General features: G+C 45.5%; 1 protein-coding gene across 1 annotated transcript in view; it reads left to right on the top strand.

Moving 5' to 3' along the window:
- The first annotated feature begins 7,515 nt into the window (after window positions 1–7,515).
- The window catches only part of LOC308483281 (actin-1-like), a 4,805-nt gene continuing 928 nt past the window's right edge, over window positions 7,516–11,392 (top strand). The window contains 1 exon segment of the mRNA XM_081016971.1: window positions 7,516–8,720. Coding sequence (XP_080873097.1) covers window positions 7,595–8,720 — 1,126 coding nt within the window. The 5' untranslated portion in view covers window positions 7,516–7,594.

Here is an 11,392-nt window from a genome sequence, read left to right as displayed (position 1 = left end):
ATTGTTACCAAGTCCTCCCAGACCTTAATGTTTTGTCAACAGTTGACTGGTCTGTTTTTCCTCTTCCATTTACCATAACACTTAAAAGATTCAAGGTCAGTCCCAGAGTCTCACGGTTTTTAACTTGCAGCTGGAAATTCCCCTAGTCCAGCTCTTGTAAAGCAACCGGTTTCAAAGGCTTCCACTAGGGGGAAACAGTTTCTATTTGTAATAGTCAATAGTGTCCTCTTTTAAACAATCCAAAATTAGTTTCAAATTAGTTTCAAATTTCAGTTACTTTTACTCCTTTTTAAAGCAGCCGGAGACAGTAGAAACAATGTATTTCTCTTATTTAACTAACTGTCAATGAACGTTCTCAATGCTGTCAATGAACATTCCAAAAGACGTCAGTCCTACTAGCAGCCCGTTTCCAGGGTCAGAGCGGCGGTGTTTTAAGTCTCTTCGCTCTCTCCCGCAGGCATACTCTATCCGCAACCCCCCCTCTCTTCTCCTGCCTCCAAGAGGGGGTTTAATGTTCTTTACCATTGGAAATTTGATCTTTTACGAAAGACCTTCCAGGACTCCAGCTTGCAACTTCATTGCCTCAATCTATTTACAAAAGGGGGAGGCGGACTTCCTGTTTTGAACCTCCCCATTACGGTGCCAAATTAAACATTTAGAAATCCAATTCTTCCACTTCAGCTCTACTCACGGGTAATTACTTTAAAGTCAAATTGTCCACAGGAAAAGGTCAGCGCTCTCCGGCGACAGCTATGCGGCTTCGCTCCGTGGAAGAAGCAGACGATTCGATGCACTGCGCCGCTCACCCCATGTCGCTCTGGAGCCCCCAAAACCGGGGTTCCCCGCGAGTGGGGGAGGCGCAAAAGGTGCCCGCCGAATCCCACGTTCACAGGCTTCTCCCGCCTGTGATTTTAACGGGTCTCCGCCTTCGCCGTGGCGGCCAGATCCAGATTTCCACGGAGCAGATTCCTCCTGGTCAGAGGAATTCCGCCATTGCCGGAGGCGCCTCCCCTGGAAGTCAGCCAGTCACTGTTTCTTCACCCAGCCTACCTCACAGGGCTGTTGTGAGGATAAAATGGGGAGAGGAAAATCCATGCATGCCACCTTGAGCTCCTTGGGGTATAGGTAGGACACAAATATAATAAATGAAATAAATAAATTGTTTGGCTTCTGCTGTACACTGCCCTGTGGCTTATGCCAACAGCAACATAGAAATAACCCAATTAAATTAAAATGAATAAATCAGCCATTATCCTTCCTGAAAGCCAGTTCCACAGGAGCACCAATCTCATTCCAGTTCTTGAAAAATCCACCTTTTCTTTCCCCCTTCTACGTGGCTTTTAAAATGTCCTGGTTTTTTTAACTTGAAAACTCACTGGAGTTTGGTGCCGGGGAAGCCTAATGGGTCTTGTTCAGCAGTGGAATCAAATGGAGGAGAAAGTGGTTTGTGTGTGTTGAAAGAAAGAGAGAGGTCAATAAACACAGAAAGCTATGTAGAGTACCTGAAGTGGAAACTGTGTGTTCAGCCATTTTCAAATAAAGCAGGCAAAGAATGCCCTATAAATAGCTTATTAAACTATTTATGATTTGTGCCTCCTCATGGGGGGGAGATCAGCATCTGTGGGAAGCCATTCACAGGTGTTTGGGCTGAAATTCCAGCAATCTTGCCCTCGCTATAAAATAAAAAACCCTACCCCGTTCTTCACAGTTTTCCAGAATCCTGCTTCTTGAGCCAAGTTATTTGTCACCATCTGTCGTGGGAAGGCTGAAGCCCTCTAGAGAGGTTGTTTGACTGAGATTTGGTCTGTGAGAATGAGCAGGAAGGTTTTCTGTATTTTTGGAGTAGGTGGACATCCTAAAAGATGTAAGAAGGGCCCCCCTGGATCAGGCCAGTGACTCACCTAGTCCAGCATCCTGTTCTCACAGGGTCCAGTGAGATGACTCTGGGAAATCTCCATGTAGGGCTTAGGCATAAGAGCACTCGCCCCTCCTGTAGTTTCCCAAAAGTGCCATTCAGAGACATTCTGCCTAAGAGAGCGCCAGTAGAAAATAGTCATCATGGAGAGTAGCTGCTGGGAGTTCTCTTTTTCTTTTTCTTGAAATCATTTTTATTTGATTTTACAAATATAAAGTTCTAACAATACAATCACACACACCAACAGTTAAAAGATTCCCTCAAATCTCTGGAATTCCCACCTTCCCCTCCATGGGTCCTTTGGTTAAACTTTTTCTACTGCATCTTTTTCAATAATCTATATTTTATATACTGTATTTTTCCATGTATAACATGCCCCCATGTATAAGGCTATGTCGGGGGACTCAAAATTAAGAAAATGGGGGGAGATTGCCCCCATGTATAAGACTACCCCCCCTTTAACATTATTTTTTAGTAAAAAAAAATCCTAGTCTTATACACGGAAAAGTATGGTAATCCCAGTATCTCCATAGTGCTTGCTACTTTACAAGTGTTATTGCAGACTTCCGGGTTGGCGCCATCGCCGAATGGCGGACTCCCTCCGAGCTCCGGAGGGAGTCTGCTCGGCAGGGGCTGGGTCCTACCGCACCGGCGATGCGGGGACCCTTAAAAACCACGGCCACGAGGGTCGTGGACATGGAGACTCGGCTGGCACCGCTAGCGCCCTCCCGACTCGTGAAGGAGCCTTTTTAAAGGCTACGGATCGGGTGCCGGGGAGAAGCGTGGTGCTTTGAGTCCTCTGCTATCCCTGCCGAGCGCAGCCGCATGCCATCCGGCGGAGAGCGCTGACTTCTTCTATTGAAAATTCGGACTTTTAGACAACAACCCGTGAGTAATTTGGAAACTGGGTTTAAAAGGAGGAAAAAAAGAATCTCTTTTTGAAATTGGATACGAGCGGGGGGGGATCCAAAAAGGAAGTCAGTCCCCCCCCCCCTATTGTAAACCTTTCAAGACAAGGACGGGGAAACCAAGGTCCAAAAAGATTTGTATTGCTGATAATCACTAAGAATTCCACGATGGGGAATCACAAGAACTGTGCTGGAGGATGAATTGAGGGAGAAGAAACGTAACCCCCCCCCCTGGGAACCGGGGTGATTGAAGAGAGAGCCTGGTGAAAAGAGTCGGAGATTTTGACAGTTGTCAAAGTAGCTGTCAAAGTCGGAAAGTAGAAGGATTTTATTATGAGAACTTTGCTGGCTAAATTTGTTACAATTTGCTACAACTCGTTAAAACTTGGATACAAAATGGCGAAAATATGGATAACAATCGGACTTTTGGACTAGAGAAGACAAAGTTATAACAATCCCCCTAGAGGAGTTTCGGGACATTACAAAGATGGTCGTAAGTGGGAAAAAATACCATTGGAATTTTACAGGACTGGTTATCTTCTGGGAAAGCTGCAAAACGGAAATAATATTTTGTCTACAGGGTGTTCAGCTAAAGGAGACAATAGAATTTTCTATTGAAGAAAGGAAGGGACTGAACGTAAGTTTTTGTTCCTGAATAACAATAATCCTTGCAGACTTACTAAGCTTCTGAATTAGAACGTTTCAGCAGCGGAACAAGAGGAAACTGGACTATAATTTGGAAAGAACAATGGGGGGAGTTTTATTTAAGATCTGAAGTTAAGTGTTCTAAAAATAATTATGAAAGGGAAAAAAAAGAAAAAAAAAAAAAAACCAGCAAGGAGTTGGGGGAAATAGGTGATTCTTGGATTGTAAGAATTCCAGGCGGATAATATGGTTTGGTGGTCAGGGGGAAATTAAACCGGGGACAGGGGGGGAGAACTAAAATCCAAAGGCTTGTCAACTTCTTTTTTTTGAACTGGCTTTGTCTCATCTTTTATACTCTTTATTTCTTATTTCTGATATTTTTATTATGTGGGGTGTTTCTATTATTAAAAAAAAAGGGAAATTGTGGAATGAAAATGGGGTGGGCCCTGGGAAAGAAATTTTCTGTGTTTTATTAAGGGTATTGATGTGGAGCGTAGAAATTTTAAATTCGAATAATGGTTTAAACAAATTAAGTTTTTATTCAGAACTGAGAGCTTGTGGAGCCAACAATATGAAAAAGGAATATGGTAGGGGTGGGGGAAGGGGGGAGTCCCAGAAAGCGGATTTATGAAAATAAGGCTATGAACGTATTTTAACTATTGCTTTCTGTATTTTCTTTTTTTTTTTTTTGAAAATCTTAATAAATATTATTTAAAAAAAAAAAAAATACAAGTGTTATTGCAATCCTGCTAGTGTTTTCATCTGCTTACAGTGGTCTCCAAGATATAATTTTTTCCCATTCTTTGTTGAAGTTTTGGTCTTCTTGGTTTCTGAACTTTCCGGTCAATTTTGCCATTTCGGCATAGTCCATCAGTATAATTTGCCATTCTTCTCTGGTAGGGACTTTATCTTCTTTCCATCTCTGGGCTAACAGCATCCGTGCGGCTGTTGTCGCATGCATAAAAAGTCTTTTCTGTTGCCTTGGAATATTGGCACCTGGGAGTTTTCTCCTCCTTTGTTCTCCCTGCTTTGCACATTGCCCAATGTGCTGTCACTCTAGTTCATGTAAAACACTTCTCTGAGGACAAAAAACCCTTATGGATATATTATTCATCTTGGCCTTAAGAGCCCCACACTTCCATCTCCAACCACACCCATATAATTCACAACACAAAAAAGCCAGTCATTACATCAATACAATAACACCTCAGTATCAGATCATTTCAAAACATAAGTGGTCACCAAGATTAGGCTTACTCAGAGTAGACTCACTGAAATTAATAGAACTGGCTAACTTTTATCTGTTCATTTCAGTGGGCCTACTCAGAATAAAAGTTATAACCCAGTACGACAAATAAATCGTTTTTGATAATATAAACATTACATTTTAAATCATTGTAAAATAAACTGCAAATCATTAAGAGCATTTCCATCAACCATAGCAAGCATTTCCAATACAATCACATATTAACATTAATAAAACCAGCAGCCACTGCACAACGGCACCATGCAAAGTTGTATAAAAATAGCAAATAAAGTATATAAGATTTATCAAGGCTAAGAGTTAAAGAGGGCACAATTCCTAGCAGTTTGATCGTATATTATAAAATGCATCTCAATTAATAAATCTATGTTATAAAGTAGAAGAAGAAGAAGAGTTTGGATTTGATATCCCGCCTTTCACTCCCTTTAAGGAGTCTCAAAGCGGCTAACATTCTCCTTTCCCTTCCTCCCCCACAACAAACACTCTGTGAGGTGAGTGGGGCTGAGAGTCTTCAGAGAAGTGTGACTAGCCCAAGGTCACCCAGCAGCTGCATGTGGAGGAGCGGAGACGCGAATCCTGTTCCCCAGATTACAAGACTACCGCTCTTAACCACTACACCAGTAAAGGGGTTAAGGGTTCTAAGTCCTACCCTGAGCAGACCCACTGAAATTAATGAAGCTACATTAGTCATATCCTTTAAGTTCAGTCGGTCCACTAGGGAGTAGGACTAACTTTGGATGCAATCCTAAAACTTGAATCACAGAATCATACAATTGTCAAGTTGGAAGGAGCCCTGAGGATCATCTAATCCAATCCACTGCAATGCAGGAATATGCAGGTGTCCCATCCAGGGATCGAACCTGCAACCTTGGCGTTATCAGCAACACGCTCTAACCAACTGAGCTATCCAGGCTAAGTGTACCCATTACACAGAGTTGCTGTTTAGTTCTGCCTGAAGCAGGGATGGAGGACCCATCGTCCTCTAGCTGCTGTTAGACTCCAACTCCCATCAGCCCCAGACAGCATGGCCAATGGTCAGGAATGATGGGAGCTGGAGTCCCAAAACATCTGGAGGGCCACAGGCTCCCCATTCCTGGCTCAGAGCAAAATATTGTAGCAAATGTGGAGAGGTTTCCTAGGGAGAAACATCTGAAAAGCTAATAGATTCCTCACCCCCCCAGTAAGGCTAATAAACATTTCTTGAGGGGGGGAACCTATAACATTCCTGGAGGCAACAAGAGCTCCAGCCCATTATTGCCATACTAAGGTTCTTTCTTTCTTTTTTTCCCTGCGACACAAAACCCCCTTTGCACCTACAAGTCCTCCGCTCACGTTTCGAAGTGCCTCTTTATCTCGAATCTTTCAGCCAGCTCGGATCTGCTTCTGATTCATAACCACCTTTAATTAGGTGCTGGCACCTTTGCCATGCTGGCTGCAAGGGAGAGTAATTAAATTTAATGGAAGCCACCCTCGCTTTGAAGCTGGCCATAACTTAAGGCTATCGGGAGAAGCAATTAAAATGCAACTGCTGCAGGTCTCTCTACCCATTAACCGCACACACAGGTGACTACACACACACACACACACACACACACACAGAGAGAGAGAGAGAGAGAGAGAGAGAGAGAGAGATGTATATTTCAGTCAAACTCGATAGCTTTCTATAATGCACTCAGATTATATATGTTGTTATTGTTACTGAAACTTCTCTCCCACTGTTCTTTAAAAAAACAAAAAGGCAAGGGGTCTTAAAACATAACACCACCTCAAAACAACAACACTATCCAGAATCACCGCAGCTCAAATGGCAGGCATCTAGATCCCATGGATGCTTACTCAGAAGGAAGTCCTCCTTTGTTCCCTGTAACATTGAACTCGGTGGCACTGCATAGGACTGTGCTGTGTGAGGTTCAGAGTCAGAGACAGTCACTTGCATCACAAGTACGTCCAAACCGAAACCTGGAGAGGCTCCATTGATGCAGGCATCAATCCCCTGGCATCACCAGGTAGGCTTGGCAAAGGAGCCTTTCTGAGTACTCTGCTAAGTCAGTGTTGATAACAGTGACCTTGGTAGACAAACATGTCTGATTTGGTACAAAGCAATCCCAATCACCCACCAACCCCATATTTTTTGTTCATCTTGGACCACATTACCCACTAACCTATGGTCCTGATTTTATAGATGATTAAGAGCAGCCTACTGGGACGCAGGTGGCGCTGTGGGCTAAACCACAGAGCCTAGGACTTGCCGATCAGAAGGTCAGCGGTTCGAATCCCCGCGACGGGGTGAGCTCCCGTTGCTCGGTCCCTGCTCCTGCCAACCTAGCAGTCCAAAAGCACGTCAAAGTGCAAGTAGATAAATAGGTACCGCTCCGGTGGGGAGGTAAACAGCGTTTCCATGCACTGCTCTGGTTCACCAGAAGTGGCTTAGTCATGCTGGCCACATGACCCGGAAGCTGTACGCTGGCTCCCTCAGCCAATAAAGTGAGATGAGCACCGCAACCCCAGAGTCGGTCACAACTGGACCTGATGGTCAGGGGTCCCTTTACCTTTACCTTACTAGGAACAGCCTTTATTGAGATATCATCTATTGTCAAATAATCCTTCCACTGTGCAGGTATTCCAGGTTAAAAAAAAAAAAGAGTTGGAATTAGTAACCTGAAAACATCCATCAGGATGGCTAGATCAGCTTCGCCTTGTATAGTTTGGCTAAAGCAACAGCCTTGCCTACCAGAGTGGCGGTTGTATATGACATCACCACTCTAGAACCTCCATTCTTGAACATTCTGTTTGGCCTCCAATCCCACCCTGCCTCACCAGACCAGCTTCTCCAGGCCAGCTGCGTAGAGAATCGTCCAAAGAATGTCTGATCCCAAGCTTCTAGACATCCCAGCTGTGATCTTTGACAATGGGTCTGGATTATGCAAGGCTGGCATTGCTGGGGACAGTGCCCCAAGGGTGGTCATCACAGCAATTGTTGGCCGCTCCAAAGCCAAAGCCACAATGCTTGGCGCCGGCCAGAAGGAATTTTACATTGGAGAAGAAGCTCAGTGCAAAAGGGGCGTCTTGTCACTGAATTACCCCATTGACCATGGCATCGTGACATCTTGGGATGACATGGAGAGGATATGGAGGCATGTCTATGAGTGTGAACTGAGGATCAAATCCAGCGACAGACCAGTGCTCTTGACTGAAGCCCCGCTGAATCCTCTCCAGAACCGGGAGAGAATGACGGAGATCATGTTTGAAAATTTCAAGGTGCCTGCTATGTATGTTGCTGTCCAGGCTACTTTGGCACTCTATGCATCAGCACGGACCACGGGGATAGTCATAGACAGTGGGGATGGTGTCACTCACACAGTCCCCATCTATGAAGGCTACTGCTTGCCACATGCTGTCTCCAGGTTGGACGTTGCTGGGCGGGACATCACTGAGTACTTCATGAGGCTCCTTCTGGAGAGCGGGCTTTCCTTCGTCAGCACAGCAGAAAGGGAAATCGTGAAAGACATCAAGGAGAAGCTCTGCTACGTGGCTTTAGATCCCATCCAAGAAATGAAAGCTAAGCCAGAATACCTTCTCAGAGAGTATAAACTACCAGATGGTAATATCATCAGGATCGGAAGCCAACTCTTCCGAGCCCCTGAAGCGCTTTTCGCGCCAGCTAACATTGGTGTCGATGCTCCCGGAGTCCACAAAATGGCTTTCAACAGCATCATGAAATGCGACATTGACGTCCGCAGAGATCTATATGGGAACATTCTCCTCTCGGGTGGATCCACCTTGTTTTATGGCTTGGATGAGCGTATCCTGAAGGAAATGCAGCTTCAAGTGCCGATCGGGATATCGGTAAGGATCATTGCCCCACCAGAGAGGAAGTACTGCGTGTGGATTGGGGCCTCCATCCTGACTTGCTTGACATCTTTCAGACAAATGTGGGTCACCCTCAACGATTACAAAGACTTTGGCCCAGGCGTCGTTCACCGGAAATGTTTTTAAGACTGACAGCCTTCACCTGTGATCTTGCTAGAACAAAGGGAGCTCAAGAAAGGCCACGAACAGGTGCACTTCCCAAATATTTTCTTTTTTTAGAAAGAGATTCAGCTGTTGTCTCTTTGGATTTATTGGCTGGCCAAAATTTAAAAGAAAATAAAAAGAGAAACACGCATTTGGATCATAGTGGCTTTTCATTGTTATCATTCTGTGTGTTCTGTGGTCTAATGCAGGGGTCAGCAAACTTTTCCAGCAAGGGGCCGGTCCACTGTCCCTCAGACCTTGTGCAGGACCGGATTATATTTTGTTTTTTTGGGGGGTGATGCAAGAGCCCCACGAGCCCCAGTAGCTGCTTACCTGTGTCTTGCGAGCGGCAGGGGCTAGCGGCGGCGGCGGTGGTGGTGGCGGCGGCAGAGGGATGATGAGTGGTGTGTGAAAGGCCTCCGGAGAGGGGCTGCTTAAAATGGCAGCCACTCAAGCGCTGCTGCTGCTGGCACCAACAAAGCCCAGCCCCCTTCCTCCTCTAGGCAGGGCAGGGAGAAGCCAGGAGGAGGGAGGGAGGAGGAGGTGGCGGCACCGTGTAAGGGAGAGGGAAAGAAACTATGTGCTGGTGATTCACAAGGTGATTCCCGGACCGTCCGCAGGCCGGATCCAGAAGGCAATTAGGCCTGATCTGCCCCTCGGCCCTTAGTTTGGCTACCCATAGTCTAATGGCTAAGATATGACTGAAAATAAGGGAGGGCGGCAGGCACTGAAAGGGGACCAAATTCAAAGAAATGTTTCAGGTCTATTTGAGATCTATTTGTAAGAATCTGCCTTATATCAAGTCTGACCATTGGTGCATCTTGCTCAGTATCTTCTACAAAGCCTGGCAGTGGCTTTCTAGGGTATAGATGAGGAACATTCCCAGCCCAACATGCCAAAGGCTTTAACGTGTAAATCAGATTGGTACATAAGGCTAGTTGCAGGTTACAGGAATCAGCAGGTTCATGAGAGGTGAAACCCATTACTAAGTGCAAGCTAAGATGTTGATCCCACAAGCAATACCCACCCTACTGCATCTTCTTTTTGAAGCACGGAGTGGGTACAGCTCTTTGTGTGGCAAGTTGACTGGAGTTCCCGGACTGGGAAAGCAAACAGGCAGTCCTCCTTGTGTTTGAATAGGTGGCTTTTGCTCATGGTGGCATCTTTGTGTCCATGGCAAGGGAGGCAGAGTCTCAGACAGCTCAGTATCAGACTGACTTTCAACCATCTCTCCTAACCATCTCCTGAATGCTAAGAGGAGATGCTGATGGTGGCTCGTGGGCAAGAGGCAACAGACTGGGTATATCAGGAGGAAAGGAATGGGACATTCCTCTGTTATCTCACTTTGGCCTTCACTGGGGTCCAGATCTCCACTCCCTAACCTTCTTGGTCCTTCTCCTTGGTATCAGGCACCTCCTGTGGCTCTAATTTGACATCCTTCAACTCACTGGGACCTTCCCCTGGGTCTTCCAGCACTAACGCTGTATGTGCCTCCCACACCTCATCTGGATCTAACCACCCACTCTACAACACTTCCACAGACATGTGAAATCAAGAGGACATCACACACACTGCTCTGAGCTCCCTTTGAAGATGGGTGAGATAAACCAGTAATGGAAAAGTACACATTCCAGTAATCCATGGACAACAATTGAGGGGGTCCTCTTTAAGATTTATCCCTGCTCTCCTGATATTCTCTTACTCCAGCTGGCATCGCCTGAAATTCTTCTACTTCCCTTGTTCTCCATTACCCACCCCTAAGATGCACATTGTTTCTTCTTCTTTACCTGTCCTCAACCTCCCACTTAATCATGGGAAAGAGCAGTGCTCCCCAATATATCCGATGTTTTAGACCACAACTCCCATCACCCCTGTGCAACTTTCATCAATCCTGCCCATTGGCCATACTTGCTGCAGTGATGGGTATTGTAGTCCAACACATCTGGAAGGTGCTGTGTCATAGGAAGGCTGGGCCAGATGTTCTAACCCTCTTCCTCTTTCATTCTTTTCCATGGCAAGCCCTGGGGCTGGGCTGGGCTGGGGCTGGAGGATGGAAGTTCATCCATGGCCCCATGATGCTGCAGCACTGCCCTGCCTCTCCTAGTTCTCACTTCTGGCCTCATGAGTCTGAGAGTCAGGCTGCTCCCGAAAAGCATTTATTTGGACTCTGTAGAAACTTGCAGCACATCTTCCTCCTACCTGCACACAGAAAGCCTTATCTGTTTGGGGAAAGTGGGGGATTTGTGCCCTTTCAGCTTCTTCCATTTCCAGCTGCTGGATTTCTGGCTGATGGATTTGTGCTTCATCAGACATGACACAGTATGGTGTGGATGCATCTTAATTATACACAAGTAAAAGTGCTCTTCTGATGCCATTCCCCTTCCCTGGGTTATAGTCTAGGCACTCAGGAGACCAAACTTGCCTCCTCGCACATGGAGAAAGCCCTCGTTATTGTAATATGCATTAAAAATGTTTCCAAACTCATGAAGAGACTGATTAAACACCAAATGAACCAATCTAATTGCATGCCTGAAAATTAAAGAAATGTTTTTTTAAAAGCATCGTCATCAAATTGATAGCTAAACTATTAAGAGCAATTACGCAACTGCGCACATAGAGGTTTTATCAATCTTCTGGTTTCCTAGA

Source organism: Podarcis pityusensis (genome assembly GCF_964106645.2).
Source record: "Podarcis pityusensis genome assembly, chromosome: 8".
NCBI lineage: Eukaryota > Metazoa > Chordata > Lepidosauria > Squamata > Lacertidae > Podarcis > Podarcis pityusensis.
This window is presented reverse-complemented; position numbering and strand designations above follow the sequence as displayed.